This window comes from Emydura macquarii, unplaced genomic scaffold (genome assembly GCF_026122565.2).
Source record: "Emydura macquarii macquarii isolate MOO-44397 ecotype Brisbane River unplaced genomic scaffold, CSIRO-AGI_Emac_v2 contig_1146, whole genome shotgun sequence".
Lineage (NCBI taxonomy): Eukaryota > Metazoa > Chordata > Testudines > Chelidae > Emydura > Emydura macquarii.
Genome location: NW_027131283.1, coordinates 18,076,788 through 18,094,218, shown reverse-complemented (window position 1 = coordinate 18,094,218; position 17,431 = coordinate 18,076,788). Strand labels below are relative to the sequence as shown.

General features: G+C 42.4%; 1 protein-coding gene across 1 annotated transcript; it reads right to left on the bottom strand.

Annotated features, from left to right (window-relative positions):
• Positions 1-4,168: 4,168 nt before the first annotated feature.
• Positions 4,169-13,786, bottom strand: HEY2 (hes related family bHLH transcription factor with YRPW motif 2). The gene is made up of 5 exons (XM_067546706.1): positions 13,568-13,786; positions 11,693-11,771; positions 11,494-11,577; positions 8,575-8,656; positions 4,169-6,316 (listed from the first exon to the last, which is right to left on the bottom strand). The coding sequence occupies exons 1-5, from the start codon at positions 13,648-13,650 to the stop codon at positions 5,640-5,642; spliced, it is 1,005 nt and encodes a 334-aa protein (XP_067402807.1). The 5' UTR covers positions 13,651-13,786; the 3' UTR covers positions 4,169-5,639.
• Between the last annotated feature and the right edge of the window lie 3,645 nt (positions 13,787-17,431).

The following is a 17,431-nucleotide window of genomic DNA, read 5'->3' as shown; positions in this document are numbered from 1 at the left end:
ATTTTGGGTTCATTTTGTTTGCCTTATGGTTTCTGAGCCTTTCGGGTATACTCTATTCACATTTTAAGGCTTTTCTTTGCAACCCAGATGGCTAGAAAATTACTTCCCCCCCCCAAGACTCCAGCAGCCAAATACTGCTGGTGCGCCATTAAAGTGCTGACTAGGCCTTACGTTGCCAAGGGTAACATATGGCAGCTGGCTAATCATTTTTGGTGTATGTTCACTTACTCCCCCAAAAGCATAAGAGCAGGAATCAAACCCAGGTCTCCTTCCTACCCCAGGCAACATAGAGATATATAAGTACACTATGTTATATACAGTCTTAAAGTGTAACTATGGTATTATTAATAGTAGCCATTAGCAGTAGCCATTACTACCACAGAAGCAACAAAGCCTTTTTTCAGGTGATACCTATCAAAGCCAGGATCAAATCCGTTTAGCTTATCAAGCTGGTCGGGAATTTTCTCATTAAATGTTTTTATTTAGAAACTGTCATTTCATCAAAACCAAAACTGTTTCCAGGAAAGGATCAATTTTGAAGAATCTCCTGATTTGAAAATGATTTGAAAGTAAAAATCTCAGAATTGTCAGAATGCCCCATTTTGACATTTTCAAAATGAAAAGTTTCATTTTCTGATTCAAAATGACTTTTCGTTTCAAAGGTGTAGTTAATTCATACTAATAAAAAGATTAAACAAACAAAAAAAAAGTCAAAATGTAAATGCAATGTTTTTAAATGACTGAAATTAAACTTTTCAAAATTGAAACTTTTCAGTTGACCCAATCCAAAAGAGTTTGTATATTATTAGGTCATGAAAAATTTTAAGATTTACTTTTTAATCCAAATTTAGGACAGGAAAAAGTTTCAAACTCTCAAAAAGTCTAAGGAGACAAGAAGCTGTAACAGCTTGCAAAATCAGGAAATACTGGGCATATATTTAGACCGATAAAGCTGCCTGCTTTCAAAAATCCAACTATTGCTCCTTTATTTGCAACTTACTGTGATTCTTGCAATGGACTACTTCAGGGTACATCTATACATCTGTTCTTTGAGATTGTTTCACCATTAGTTTTAAAAAAGTACAACTCCTTACGAACATGTAAAGTTGAAGGTTAAAGAGACTCATACGCGGGCAGCATCACTTTAAGTAAAAATTAGACCCAAACTATTTACAATGTGTATAAAACTCATGGATGAAACATAAAAATCCCTTTTTTGTAAAGTTGAACCAAATTGCCTGCGGCTGTTAGAGTGATCACTTAATCAAATTCTCATATACGTGATATTTAAAATATCCAAACCTATGGAAGTGAAAAGTTCAGGGGACAAGTAATTACAGAGGGAGTAAATAACCCCTATATTTAGGTTCCTTAACACTTTCCCTTATAAAAGACGCTTGCAACCATCTTTGAAGAAAATTTAACACCTTCATTTTTTTTGCAGCAGTCCTTTGAAATTTGGCAGGGATAAAGTTCTGGGGCTAAAGACACGCCCTTTGCTTATCTCGGAAATTATGTTCATGTTTGGCTGAGATATAAACTGTTTAAAATGGCCATTTCCCTTCTGTTACTTGTGTTCTGCAGGAAAACACTGTCAGCCTGGCAAAAGAATCATCGAATGTGAACGTTCTAAAAAGTCAGGCCCATGCAGCATGCACTGAACTGAGAATGCCTGGAACAGATGTAGCTGCAGCTGGGCTAGGTACAACTCCTGCTGACTACATCATCCAGCACATGGTTCCAACATTTGGGAAACTACATAAGGCAGAACTTGATTCCCAGGTGGTAGGGATGGGGAGATGGACCAATCTTCCCCCAGTTTCATCACTTGACCTAGTCCATGACCCTAGCAGCCCATCTCCCTTCGGAGGGATAATAGCCTTCTCTTGCTGCCAGTTAATGTAATTAGTTGTATAGCTCAAGTGGCATAAGCTGTTTTGCACTGCTCAATGTTCAGGCTGATGAATGACTAGGGGAGGCTACAGCTGTATATAAAAGAATCTGTTTTCTCTTAAGAAACATCCTAGACTAGAAAACTGCATGCAACTCTTACCTCCCCCTTCTTAAAAGAACAGTAAGGTTGCAAAGTTAAGCATTGAAAATTTAAGAAATGCCAGATTTACAAAGGACCATACAACCTTAATTGATCCCTTTTGTATTATGCCTTATGATACAAGGTCTAATTATATGATCATATTTGTTTTTTTCCACAGTTCCCCTGCCTCATTCAGTGCACAAGATGAACATGCAAAAGGGCAGAATTAAGGTTGCACAGGTAATCATAAATCTAGCATTTCCTAACTTTTGAATTCTGTCTTTTGCAATCCAAATAGCTTTATTTTACTAAATGTTTCTTTAAAATGTAGTAGGTACATAGACCCTTTCATCTTTAACTGATCAGTATGAATTGAGCCAAAGTCAGCAGACACTGGAAGTTATTACTCTCTGGTGGCTATTCAGCAGAATACATAAAATACGATTGATTTCAGTTAAGTTCTCACTGTGCCAATGTCCACATCATATCACCACAGTTCACACTCAGAATTCTCAGAAAAGAGCCAAAGATTAAGTGGGCATGAAGACTGAGCGACTATCTCATCCCCAGAGTTGGTCTCTCCAGTTTAGCCTTCACAGGAATGTTGTTATGGCACAGTTGAGAAGTTTGCAGTACCACTGCCCTGTACCATTTCAGTTGCACAGATTTAAATGTTTATTTATTTTTTTAAATCAGCATTTAAACTCTATGAAATTGGCACTTAACACGAGCTCATGAATCCATACCTGTTTCTTTATTTCTGAGGTTAAGGTAAATATGCTGCATGCACTCAATTTATTTTAAAATATTCATAACTAAAATTTAAAGCTAAAGGTCTTCAAATACAGAAAAGGAGGCATTTCTGATTCAGAATTACATACTCTGTTTTATGATTTGGACGGCACAGAGGTGGTAGGGGGAACCAGAATGAAGCCAAAGGAGCAAATAAAGCCCATGGCTGCTCTCATTTTAGTACGCTGGTGTGACTTGAGGAATACTTCATGTCCCAACATGATTTTGACTGGTAAGGCTAATAGTTTCTGCATTAAAGACAAGAGTGAGATACTGCGATCTGCTCTCTTCTGTGCAGACAAGGTGCAGCCATTCAACCCCCTTCAAGTTCCCATAAGTTTACTTAAACAATTCAGAGGAAAAATTCAAGGTACTGGAACTGAACATTGGTAAACATACCTGCACACTAGAACCATGCTCGTTTCCAAAAGGAAAATCTGATTCCCTCCTCAAACAGCAAACCTTCCAAGAACATCCAGCATGTTACTACACGTCAGAGATAAAATTTCTCAACCCCTCTTTGTTCATCCTTTAATTTTCTATTGTCTAAGCAAACAAAACAATCTGCACAATAGGCTAGTTCATTGTTATTAAGATTGGAGGTGTTCTTTTACTGCTTGGAGCAAGGGCCAGGCCCAGCAAGTCAAGGCACAGGAGTTGTATTTCAGACTCTGCCTCTGGCTGTGTGCCCTTGGGCATGTCATACCTCTGTGCCTCAATCTCTCCATCTGTAAAGTGGGCATCAGATTTTCTCCGCTTCACTTGAGGCTTAATGTTGGTTAAGTGCTTTTAGCTCATGAGATTACATGTATTACAGAAGTTACATTATCTTCCTGATTTGAGACTAAATGCTAGGTGCAGCAAACTCAGGTCACTGGCTACTTTACTAATCCATGAGGATCTGCAAAATGGAAGATCAGAAGTAGTGAAAAACAACACGGTCTATTAACGTGTTTGAGGATCTCATGAATTTAGTACATGGCCACTCATTCCAGACAGTACAGTGTCCTTAGTAAGAATTTTAATGAAAGAGACATCTGCAACCCACAGCTGTTTCTTGTTGTTGCTGGGATGGGGGGGACTAGTTCATATTGCAAGGTTTACTGTCAACCTATGCTGAGTCAGTTTACAAGCCTGAAAATAATACTGTTTCAGTGGTAGGCTTTTTTTTTTTCATTCCCATTTCAAGCACACTACATAACAGATGTGCTTTCAGAATGAGGAAAAAGGACAAAACGAAAACAGTAGCTTATGGACATTTGTTATCAGAGGTAGATATTGAACGTCAAGTCCATTTAGGCTTTCCACTTCCCAAAGGCAAACAAAAACAACTGCAACAAATCATCTATAAAACGCAGTCAAAAAGGACTTCGTTTAATTAGTGATATGTAAAGACTTTTGCATAGAAAAAGGTTAACAAAGTAATGCACAAAAAAAGCAACTAGTTACAGTATTTTTAAAACAAATATTTTAAAGTATATTTTGCATAATGTTTAACATTCTCAATGTTTATTGCTTTCTCCACACAGCAGAGAAATCAAGTGCATAATAATACATGCTGTGTTTTATTTTCACATAAAATCTCTAGTTCTGAGTCGATGTATTAAAATAGTTAGGTTATTTTAAGTCACTGTAATAAAAAAAGAAAGCAAAACCTTTAATGCAGCACTACTTGTCTGGGTACTGACAAAATAATTTACTGATATGCCTTTTAGTACATTCATTCTGGTTTGGAATCAAACCCACATTACAATGTTGGCATGTAAAAAGCCAATTTATAACAACACCCCCACGGTAACTTCATTCAGACCCAGAGAAATAGTTATCTCCAGAAGTTGATAGTGAAAAGAGGAGGAGATCTTGCACAGAATCAGGAGCCCGCTAAAAATAAATGTCCAAATGCAACTAAATAAGTTAAATCTGAACTCTTTACAACACTGAATCTCTCGTATTGGCATGATGTGTGCACGCTTTTAGTAGGCAGTTATTTCTGTGTGCACTATAATTCTTTGCTTGTACAGATACAAGCAAGCACCATATTCTAAGCCATTAAAAAAAACAACAATGTAGCGCCTCAAGGCTCACAAACAGTGCTGAAATGTTCATCAATCCACATACTGATAAGATAATCGCTTTTACCAATGCTAAGCTAGATGTCACCGTTTGGCAAGTCTGTACAAAAAGTCAACTAGGTAAGATAAAACTAGGCCCTGTCAAGCTGAACATTCTTTCTCAGCAATCCTGTTGGTTTAGAGTTCACTCTTTCCTGGAAATGTATCAAAAGTCTGTAGCTTAATGTAGGATCCTCCCCCTTCCTTCTCCCACAATCCCTTTTTCATACTTATGCAGTGTTATTTACTGTAGAAGAATGTATGTGTTTGTCAGGCACTTATGAAACTCAAACTTTTTGTCCGGCCTCAGGAGAACTTTAGAGGTGCTATCCCCCATCTTTCTGCCAAATAATGATGCACAGCTGGAGGATTATTACTTCTAGAGTCTACGTATTTCCAAATAAACTTCTAAATGGCCATAGAGGGGAGGTGGGAGAGGGGTGATGTTTCTGAAAGCCACTGTTGCTCACCAAGGTGCCTTAAGCAAAGCAAAGAAAAATACACCCAATACTGCTATATGCCCTCTTTGAAGTCTGAGACTAGAATAGCTTTACTGTTTCTTGACTGGCTTTTGGGCATCTATAAGGCTTTTGGCATGTATACAGACCTTCAATCTGACTCAACAGGAAGGACGTTGAGTTACTTCTGCATGAAATCCAAAGGCGGCTTGTGTGTGTGTGGGGGGAGCGGGACGGGGACACCTAAAAAGCTCCAACTTCAGTCCCCCAAGGTCGGTAGGGTTTACTATTTCCACCACTGCTAGTTTGCTGAGGACTGGAAGCTGCCGATACAGATAACGGTGGGCTGATTGCTGTTGCAGCTGCCACTGCCGCTGCTGCACTAGGTGGAAGCATTGGGAATGCTCCAGCGAAAGACAGAGGGAAGCTCTGAGCAGCTGCAGCAGCTGCTGCAGCATGTACAGTGGCCGAGAGTGAGAGAAGAGAGGTAGAAAGAGGTGGGACACAGGGGGCGACACCGCCGGCGGAGGGCACTCTGAGCGCAGAGTCAGCATGGGCAAAGGTGGCTGTGAGAAGAGCAGAGCCGTGTGGTGGCACTTCCGAAGCTGTTGAAAGTCTACACGGAGTGGTGTCAGAGGAATGAAGTCCATTCTGCTGCAGCAAAGCGGCTGGGAGATGGTGAAATGCTGCTGTCCAGTGGTGTGGATGCAAGGGATGATGGTGATGAGCCATGGATGAGGTCATTGCAGCAGCTTCCCTTTGAGAAGCACAAGAGCTGAGATGGGACACGAGTCTAACTCGTAGTGGATCAGATGTGTCCAAACCTTCCACTGAGCTCAGATATCTTGCAACTTCAGTTAAACATTCTCGGAATCCAATGCTCATGAAATCCATGGCCAGTGCGTGAGCATCAAAATAACCTGAAAGGGAAGGTAAAAGATGCATTGAGTATCAGATGATTTCCTAGCCTATCTTAGTTAGGAGTCAGCAAGCAAGATCCTAGCTAAATATCTGTATCTCCTGTTTATGGCTTGAAATTTGGTGGGAGGAAAGTTTGTTTTGTAAATTACATGTGTGATTATCTCTGGTAATGCAATATGCTAGAGTTGTTCTTGCAACCAAATATTACAATGGAGAAAAATTAAGACCATCAGCGTTTGAGGTTCTTCAAAAAGCTTTATGATGCCTCTCATCTTGTATTGTGGGAAACTGAAATTCCACAGTAAGCTTTTCCATGGTAACACTGACCCAGAGTCTCTGTGTGTGTATGTCTCACGCATATATGCACAAAGGAATGGGTTGAAGATTAAAGGGTTTGTATATAATATCCTGCCCTTTCTCCCCTACGTTGGCATTTATAAAATAGTTCTTAAAATCTTCCGCTTGACAGTTTGGAGACAGTCTTCACAAGCTCTGCTAGAATATCATCTGCTTAGTAAATTCATAAAGGCTTCATGACATGCTGTGTTATTTAACAGCAAACTAAAAACATCTTGTCATTGCTTCTGCATGAAAAGGTTTTCAATAAAAAATGCATTACATAAAATGTTGTAATCACTTATTTAGAGAGACATACTATGTAGGAGCTTTGGTCATCTGACCTCTGAGGCAATTCAGCAAATGATAGCTGAATCTATAGCACACTGGAGGGAGGAAGTGGGGGGAATTAAAAAGATATCTTATTAAGTGCTCAAAACATGGTAGACACTTTCTAATGACATTCTCCTTCCCAAAGAGTTTATAATCAAACTCAATTTATGGGCTAGAGCTTTTGTTTATTGAGCAAACTATTGCCCTTCAGACTGAAAGTAGCCTCCAGTGGGAAATAATGCCCTATGGCAGTAATACCCTTAAGCATTATACCAGCATGGTATCCCATTGTCAGTCACTTTCCATTCAAAGCGGTGTAGTTTTTCCTCTCTCATTTCGAGTCAGAGTATTTAAGGCAGCCCTCAGGCTAGAGGAGTGACTTTTGTTGTCCCATGAAGGGTATGACTTCACTGCTGAGTCAACTTGGGCTTTTATTTTGCAGTAGCCCTGGAGCCCATTCCTGTCCATACATAACCCACCCCCTCCACACCCTAGTTTAGTGGTGCTTTCAACCTGGGCTAGCTGGCTCATCTGGGGCTGTAGGCAAAAATCCAAGTGAGGCTTTCCCTCGAGCTGGTAACCCACCCATTGCACAGCGAGTACACAGGCTAAATCACTCAAGTACTGATAGTCCTCCAATGCCTTCCCACAATTCCCCGTGTGCCCAGAAGAACAGAAAAGTTCTCCCACAGTTCACTAGGTTAAGACTCAGAGCAGCTGAACTTACTGAAAGAAATACATAACTACAGGCTGTGCTCCCAGAAGTCCTAACAACACATATGGGGGTATGTAGGACCAGTGAGGACACAGTAACTCAGGAAGGGCTTTGCAATGCAGCTGCTTGGGAGTTCAGATCTGGGTGCCGATCACTTGGGTTAACTATACAGTGAAGACATACCCAAAATTAAATTAAGGTCAAGCTGAGTTATAAATTGTTGGAAATTGCCATTTCCCTTTTCTTGCTTTCCAGTCCCAACATCATTGTAGTATTGGCTAATGAGGAATATCTGAACACCCTGCCACGAGCTGCCTGCATAAAAGTGTGAGTCTAGATATGCATTATCTGTCTATCATCTGACACCCAGAGGTGTGTGTAACAAGACTGGATTTTGGTCTGGTGAATGAGACAGTCTAATCTGGCATTTAAAATAGTCTTTCCAGAACAAAGAAAATATATAAACAATAATGAAGGTTCCTCTGGATCCACTTCCTTTGGTATAGCTGCTCTATAATGAGTTTTAACATTGGTTTTGTGCTGCACAATTGTTGCCACAAACCTCCTGTTTATGTTTGGATGTTTGTGTATTTGTTTTGTCTCCCTGTGCAGATTTCAGTGCTCTTTGGAAACCCCAAACAAATCTCTGACTGGGCTGCCTGTGAATGAAGCCTTTACTCCCACAGTGTTATGAAAGCAAACACAAGCCCAGGGTCAAGTGCTTCTTTTGTCCCAGCAGTTCTTTCCCACGAGTTCAATCCTGACATTAGCATTGATTTCCACTCCTTTAATCTGGAATCGCTTATCATGGCTTGTCAAAGGACTGTTTGCTAAGATTTCCTCAAATATTAGAAAAGAGGGTCAACTCCTTACCTTTGCCTCCTGTTGCCTGGAGCATCTTCAAATGATCCACTGTCATTTGTAGTATTTCCGCTTTTTCTAATTTTGCAGATCCCTTTGAGATAAGAGGCTCAGATAAATAAAGGCTTACAAATCCTGTAAGCTTTAATTTGGTATACTTTCTCCTTTCAGTCTTATGGTTTCAATTTTCCCTTCCATTAGAACATTCTCAGCTTAATGCTTTCAGCATCTGCATCCCAGACTTTATTTAAAGACAAACAACATATCACGTCTAGCAATGTGTATGTGACTAACACGGTAATAAATAAACAGTGATATCACAAAAAAAGTTAACAGTTTAGGGGTTCACAATCTATTTATGCAACAGATGGGATCATTATTAAAGATGCATAAATAACAGAATTGCCTGACTTGCAATGCATTTCATCTCTTAACTGTGGTTGACAAAGCTATTTGCCTTACCAAGGGCATAGTCTAATGTATCTGTAGTCACTGCAGACACAGCAGATATTACATTGTTGTGCGATGGATTAAGTAGTGGCTGTTCAGAGATTTTTTCCCATAAAGGCACAGAAACATAACAAATGGCAAGCAATGTACAATTACTGATGGGAGCCTATCACAGCATTGTTTTCTGCTTTTACCAGTAGGTGTCACTGTGGACATATACCAAAAATAATCCAGGAATTACAGGTTTTTTTAGCTTTTTTTTTTTTTTTTAAATGGCCCAACAATTTTTCAATCTGTCATTTGGGTGATAAACATTCTATTCTCATCCTTAATTGAAACATGGTCATTTCTGTGTATACACATACAATGTCCAAAATGTTTTGGGTTAGTAAGAGGCCTTGTTTACAGGACCAGAAAAGACCATCCCTGTTAACAGAGAGAGCACAATTTGCTGAGTCCGTGAGATCCTTTTATGTTGGCGATGCTGATTCATAAGCTTGTAAATACTGGAAAGATATAAATGTTAAGTCTTACAATACTCAGATAATTAATTTTGTTTGTCGAAAAAATTATGAATATACTTATGGCTATTAGCATTTCTTTACACATCTAGTGGATGCCCAAAGAGCTGAGCTTAATATTAAAATACTACTACACTCTCCTTTAAACATTATGGGCAGATCCTTGACTGGCATAAATCAGCAGAGCTACAACAGAGCTACGTTGATTTATGCCACCTGAGAATCTGGCCTCATGAGACCAAGTTCCTCTCTCAGTTACATCCGTGCAACCTCACTGACATCAACAGATATAAAAAGCCACTGGCTTCACTGAGGTTGTACAGTGGAAATGAGGCCAGAAGTATAGATTTCTCTGCAACTAACTTTTATGATCTCCAGATCTCTACAGTTGAATCTCCAAAGAACAGAGATTTTTATTGTTTTGTTAAATTAAGACTGCTGACCCTTTTAAGTGTGGCAATTTCAGAGACCTGAATGTCAAGAAGAATACTAGAAACTGATGTATCATAGAAAAACTTTAAGAACCCACTATATGCTACTTTTTCCACTTATTTTTTACTAAGTTAATATGCTCAACATCTCAGTATATGAAAATGTCGTGTATTTGTGACTATTGCTTGTTAGAATTTGATATGGAATTATAGCCTGTACTTTTCTCCATCCTATTTTTTTCCATAGACAGAATACAAGCCATCTCATTGAGAGTGACTAATAGCTCAAAACTGCATGGTGCTGGGTAATTTCCAAGGCCTTTGTAGGACTTGTTTTATGATGGCTGCTGTTTTCAAGAAGTAAACAATAAAATGGGACAAACAACTGTTGTCTTTTGCCTGTTTTGCCTAGCTAAAAATACCTTGGTCATGTCATGTTGTCAGAGCCTATGAAATGGCACTATTCTGACAATTAGCTATTAAAGGCATATTGCAGGTGACACAAGTGGTGTTTTGCCTATTCTTCTTAAATTCTTTAAAATTGCTTTAATGCTAGCTTTTATTTAGTTCAGAAATAGTATAAGGCCCAATCCAAGGAGTTGCTGAGCACTGTCAACTCCCATAAAAATCAGTAGGGGTGCAGGGCAGTCAGCACCTTGCAGGATTGGGCTCATTGTTTGCCTTTTTTATTTTTTAAAGTATTTAAATTACTAAGAGCTTTGTTCTTAAATTTTAGTTCTTCTCCTCTTGTTGGAACACATTGATTTAAATTAGCAACTCCTTTGGCATATTTTGATTTTATTCTAATATGCCCTGGCATTTCTATTTTACTGAATATATTTGGGGTTTTACTGATGTTGATGTCGTATGTAATTATAAAAAAAAGTAAATTCTCGTTAGATTTTTATCTGTCTTGAACTTCCCAACCAAGGACCTGATCTATAGCTCACTGAAGTCAAGGGGAGTCTTACCATTGAAGATTTTCCCAGTGAAAGCCTTTGAAAATCCCATTGACTTAATTAGGAGCAGGCCTATATTCCTACAATCTAACGTGTAGCTACTAACTAAACATTTAAAAACTGAGTAACGTAGGCAATCTGAGTTACTTTTCAGGGAACAGGATTGATTACACTATTCCTGAATTTGTGGATTTTGTTTATAAGAAAGCTATTTAAGGAGGTGGGAGAGATGGACTTTTGTTAGAGGATTTAGACAGAAGGGTAACTGACCATTTTTAAAAAAAAAAGTATATGGAATAAAGCACATTTTTAAACAAAACCACTACTGGAATTCACCGAAAGAACAGAGACAAAATGAACACTGTTACCCTTAAGGGAAAAACAAGCCAAAGAATGGAAATGTTTTTCAGCTTTATGATGGATTATGTTTTTAATAGTTTTGCCACAACAAAGCATTTTATTGAAATGCCTGCTTTGTGCTAGATCAGGACACATATAATATTTATTTTAAACAAGCTTTATAAGAAAACCATCATTGCCAAATGAGATACAGGTATCAAAAAAGCTTACTTGTTTTTCAAAAGCAGTTGGCACAAGCCGCCTCAACTCAGATAAACTGTTATTTATACGATCACGGCGCCTTTTCTCTATAATCTAGCCCCAAAAACAAAACAAAAACAAGTTTATAAAACCATGAAGGACAAAAATCACAGGACACATGCAAATGTTACATGGGAAATTTAAAAAAAAAAATTAAAAAAATCCATACCCCTCTTCTTTTCTTTCTGGCCATAATCTGAGATGTTGTTGTTGGGGAATTTGATCGAATCACAGAACCACTACTTTGCCTGTGAAACAGTAAAGGTATGTCAGGTGTTGCATAACATGACATTGTTGCCTTGTAGATACCGGATGTCAGTATATTAAATATTCACAGCTATCTCTTTGTTGTTCTTCTTCATGTTTGGAAGAGGTGCTTTGTATTACATGGTGAAGTGTTTCCTTCTTGCAGAGGTTTCACTTTTTCCCTACCCTAGCATAGCTTTTGAACTGGCTGTCAGAAAACTTTGTTAGAAGAATCCCTCCCAAAGACACACATCACTGTACCAGCTTAGTTGATTTGGCTTCCACCATGACAAATCCATGTATATAATATTCAGTCTAATAGAATTCAATAAAGAAAACATGATGAATTCATACATGTGGGTGACACTTGTGATGCAAGGTACTTTAGTACATTAGGCATAACCACAGACTATATCTCTGTCTAGATTCTCACATGGGTGCCTATCACTGTAGTATCCAATTACCACCCACATAAGTAAAAATATGTCCTATGTCCATTGCTTTGTCCAACTCCAGAAAAAGTGTTTTAAAAGTTTGTTTTTAAATCTACCACTGCTATCAAGCATTAAACATTTCATTCTGTCACCAGTGAACAAAAACCACTATGGTCTTTCAAATATACAGAGAGAGAGATTTTTAACAGATCTGCAGGCACAAATGAACTCTAGGCCCTGCTTCTCAAAATTGGCAATATCTTTCAAACTTCAAATCCAGCCCTGTCTCTGCAAACCTTCAATTCCAGACTTGTCTCTGCAAACTCTGGGAAACTTTCTCTCTCTTCCTGTATAAATTGAGGATGGAGTGCTTCTAGTGATCGTTCAGTGGCAGGATTCATATTTTACTTTCCAAAAGTAGTTTCCTATAGATCCTGATGGATTAGAGACACTTAGACTGATCACTTTTCAGGAAAAATCCTGTTGTTATATCGTCAATCCAATCCTCACACATAGTCATAACTAATTAATTTTAACGAGGGATTTTTTTTTTTTAATTTCCAAACTCTTGAAATAATTTTGAATCTCCCAGGTGATATTCAGCTGTAGATAAATGATATCAAAATTTGTGGGAGTTACAAATTAGGTTAAATTATAACTTGACCTGCCTGAGCACTAAAATTCCTAGTAGAACTTGGTTAGTCTTTTTTTTTTAATGGAGATACTAAATTCATATTCATGTCTAATGGAGGTAGCACATGGTTTCATGACTCCACATGTACTGATCATTATTTAAAAACAAAACAAAACAAACAAACCAAGATTTCTCCAGAAACAGATCCTTACAACAGAATAGCGCTGTCTCACTCAGATGGTGTGCGGGTCGCTCCTTAAAACACCAGCCAGCCGGACCGAACGCAGTGGGTTGATTTAATCTCTCTAATTTCATGCAGCGTCACGGCTGAAGTGTTTACAATGAGGGCAGTAGAGAAAAGCCCCTCCTGCACCCTCCTGGCAGCATAAAGTGTACCTGGCCGCCCCCCTTCCTTCCACCCGGGTGTGTGTGTGTGACAGCTGGGCTCAGGTAAGCAAACTGCTGCGAAGCCAAATGGGATCGCAGGAGGGGGGCTTCATTAACTCTTTCAACTACAAGCCCCCGCTTTCCCTCGCCCGTCCCGCACCTCTCCAAAGCAAGCCGCCCACCCGATCCACAGGCGGGGAGACTGATGCTCCGCACCGGGGCTATTTTCCCACTGGCCAAAGTCGCCAAGGCGAGCCCCGAGCCAGGCGATGCTGCAGCTAGCCGTCCACACGCCCCGGCTCAGCCCCAGCGCTGCCCCCACCCGTCCCCGCCGGAGCCGTACCCCGAGTAGTTATTCTCGCTCCCCACGTCTATGGTCCCGTCCAGGTCGCTGTCCGAGGTCGTTTCCTCGCACGGCCGCTTCATGGCGGCGGCGGCAGGCAGAGATCGGGCGAGCGGGCAACCCCGACGCGTGGCCCCCGGCGATGTGGCCCCGCAGCCCGCACAGCTCCTGAAGCGCTTTCCCACGGCCACGCCGCCGCGACTCCCTCCAGCCGCCCGCCGGGCTCCACCCCGGACCCCGGACCCCGCCCCCGTGCGGGCTGGGGACGCTGCCCATTGGAGGAGGCGGGGAGCGAGGGCCGGCCTGGCCCCGCCCCGCCCTGCTCGCGCCCGGCTGGAGCCAGAGGGAGGGAGTCGGGCGGGTCCAGCCCGCGCCGGCGGAGCGTGGGAAAGCGCTCGGCGTGCAGCTAGCGCCGCGGGGCTGGGGGAGGCGGGGCCGCTGGACACGCCCCCCTTGAGGGCAGGTGAGACCTGGCGTGTCTCTGCGCTGGGGGGACCGGGCGTTTATTCCCAGCTGGCTCGGGAACTGGGACAGCCCCCTCGGGTTCCGCGCTAGGAACCCCCCTCGCCCACACAGCGGGGTGCTTCCGATGCGTTTCTTGCTCCTGCTCAGCCACGGCACGTCATGCGGGATTAGCTGCTCCTTCCCCCCTCTCTTCTCCAAAATCCAAAAGGGGTCCCTCGTTTTCCCGCTGCAGACAGGCTGAAGGGAGGGTGCGGGCGCTCCCGCGACTCTCCCGAGCCCGTGTGGCTCTGCTGTGCTTTTAGGGTGCTGGGGGCTTTATTGTGGGGGGTCATTTCATCTCCGGGGAGATTTCAGTCTGGCTGGGCCTCCCCTCCCTGGAAGTAGCGGTGGGGTGCGTAGCTGGCTCGGCTAGCAGCTGCGTCTGGACCCGGGGGTTTGTCGGGGCGTGTGTGACATTTTAAAGGCCCGGGAGGCAGAGATGGGAGCAATAAGTGTGGGAAAGGATCGGGAGGAGGCTGTGAGGCGGTGGGTTTGCCACAGGCGGGGTTTGCTAATCCCGGGCACGCGGGGTGACTAGATTATTTTTTTAAACAACATATACGGGGGGGGGGGGTGTATCTGTTTTTCATAATAATTTCGAGGGTATTTTAAACGTTGGGTGAGTGGTTCCGCCCGCCCGCTGTCTGCTTTCCCGCAGATCACTGGTTTCTGGCCTGGTTTCGAGTCTTTTTCTCGCCGGGAGGGAGAGCTGGGCCGGCCGCTGGCCGAGTGCAAGGCGAGGGTGCCGCCGCAGCTTGGACTCCGGCGCCTCCGATTGGCAGCGGCCGCTTGACAGCGGCCGCCCAGGGGCGTTCGAGCTGGCGGCCTGCTTTGGGCTGGAGGGACACACGCCGTCCGGCTAAGAAAAGAAACCGGCTTCAGACGAGAAGAGCCTGATGCCCAGAGTGACAAACCCAGGGGGAGAGGGGCGGATGGGGTTTGCTTTCTTCTCCGCGCGAGGAGAGAGAGGGAAAGGAGAAGAGGGGAGGGGAGAGAAGTGGGAGGGATCCGATGAATGGGGTGGGGGAGAGGGATGCAGCGAGGGAGAGAAGCGGCGGAAGCCCCGGGGCTTTGAGCCGGGTCAGTGGGCGAGTTAAGCTGTCTCAGGCAGTCCCATCCTCCCCCGGCGGCGGGGCGGGCTCACCGGGTGGACAGAAATCTGAAACTTGTCGTCCTGGCTTTTGAAATGTAACCTGCGCTAATTACACAGTGGGGCGGGGGGCGGAATGCGGCCATAGGGCTGGCTGGGGGGCGAGCTGCCGCTGCTGCGTTGTAACAGCTCCTAAGAGATCGGGATAGTTTCTAAGCGGAGCTGTGTGATGGGACAGGAAACCGCAGACAGGGGCAATGCAGGATTTGTTGAGCTTCGATCCAGGATGGACGCTTGCTTTCCAAGGAGACTGGGGCACTCGACTTGATCCGGCTCAATGAATTGATTGGCGATTAGTTAAAAATATATCTACACGCCATTCACTAGATTCTGAATCCAGACCTTAACCAGGTATTAGTGAGGGCAAAACGGATGTATTGATTTTGTTTGTTCACCTCCGTACGTTTATGTTAAAGCATAAGGATAACGTAAGGCTAATTTATCCCAGGGGATAAACAGATTGAACAAAACCAGTCGTTTGCCTTTTCTTTTTAAAAAAACTTTAGACAACCTCCCGGGATCATCTAGAAAAATGTAGTCATGTCTGCACCCCTCCCCGCCTCTTAAAAGGATGAAGTGAAAGGAAAAGAGTGCAGAGTTATGGCGAAAAGTTATGCTACACTAAAGTGCTATCCCCCCTCCCCTTCGAATTAAAAACCAAATACAAACATTTAACAATAAACTGGGTTTTTTTTTAACTAAAAAATAAAAGTATGTTCTTTCTGGAATATCAACTTCCAGCACGTTCGCACTTAGCCATTCTGGAGAGAAGCGGTGCTGAAGGTTTACATGAAAACGCATCGCTGCATTTCTTTTTAGAGCGGAGCTCTTTGCTTTTCTATGTATTTTATTTTACGATCGGAAGGGGGGTGGGAATACTCAATGCTAGGAAGAAACACGGAAGTAAATCATACTTGTCAACTCATTTTCAGAATGTGGGACTCGACCAGGGGACACAGTTGGAGGATTTCCGTTAGAAAGTGTAGACTGTAATTTATGACTTAATTAGGGCCCGCTCTTGCAGTTTTTACCCAAGCAAAATAACCACCCGAGTTTTCTTGGACTGCATGATCGGTCCCATATTTCATATATATTTTACGAACTACTTATTTCCCTATACAGCTAGTTTCCCCCCGTCATTACTTAAGGCTGTTTTTTTTTGGGGGGGGGGGAAGGAATGCACTGCAAGAGAAACCAGCACCAGATAGTTTTTTACTGACGCTCCCAATATGTGCAATTATATTTACTGACATGTTGTGCACGCGTCTTTCCTGAGGATGTTGTTTTACTGTGTAAAGGAGCTGCGGGATTTCACGCTTCGTTGCCCTACGGGCGCATCTTTTCATGCTAACGTTTGCAGAGCTCCTGAAAAACTCCCACCGCTCGCTACAAGAGAGGGAAAAACAAATGGCAGCTCTCAGGGATTTAAAAAAAAATCTCGACAATGGGTTGATTTAAGGAAGCAGCCAAAACGGTCCGAGGGCCTTTCCCGAAAACTGAAATAATAGGAAGGGTAACGCGTGGAGGCTGCGGGAGCTCAATGGAAAGAGGCGATTTAGAAATCTTGGACAACGGCGCTGGGCATTTCTTCTCCAATGCGCAATTTCCCCGATTTTGTATTTCCTTTTCGAAGCTCTGACAATTGGAATGTGATCTATGCAGACCTCTAGGCATGTGGCTTCAGACATTTTCAGTCTCCCCCAAACACGGACAAAGAAAATAATGCCTCATAGGAGTGTGAGCACTTTAAGAAGGGCATCAGCATGGAGCTAGACTGTAGAAGTCTCCCTCCAACGGAATGAGATTTAGCAGAACGGAGTGGAAGTAACTGCCCTGATTATACAGTCTTGTAGCTGCTTCAGGTGCTTTGAAGAAACGTGCTTTATGTGGGTGCGTGTGTGTCTTTAATTGTTCTGAAATATTGAGCGCTTTTGGCTACTAATTAGCTTCCATTGTGCCCCAGAATTTTGTACAACAAATCTTTGCTTTCATTGTTCAATGGCTCTGGAATTACACATCTGCTGGATTAAGAAGAAGTCCCTGTTGTGTTTTGAAAATGTCTGCGGCACAACTTTATTATTCTGCTGCTTCTGCGGAAGTCTGGATGAATGTCTTTTTATTTCCCGGCGTTGATTAATTCTATTTACTCTTCACTGGGCTTCTGAATCCTATGCTGCCTTGTTTTTCGTTGATTCAAAAGTCTACTGCTC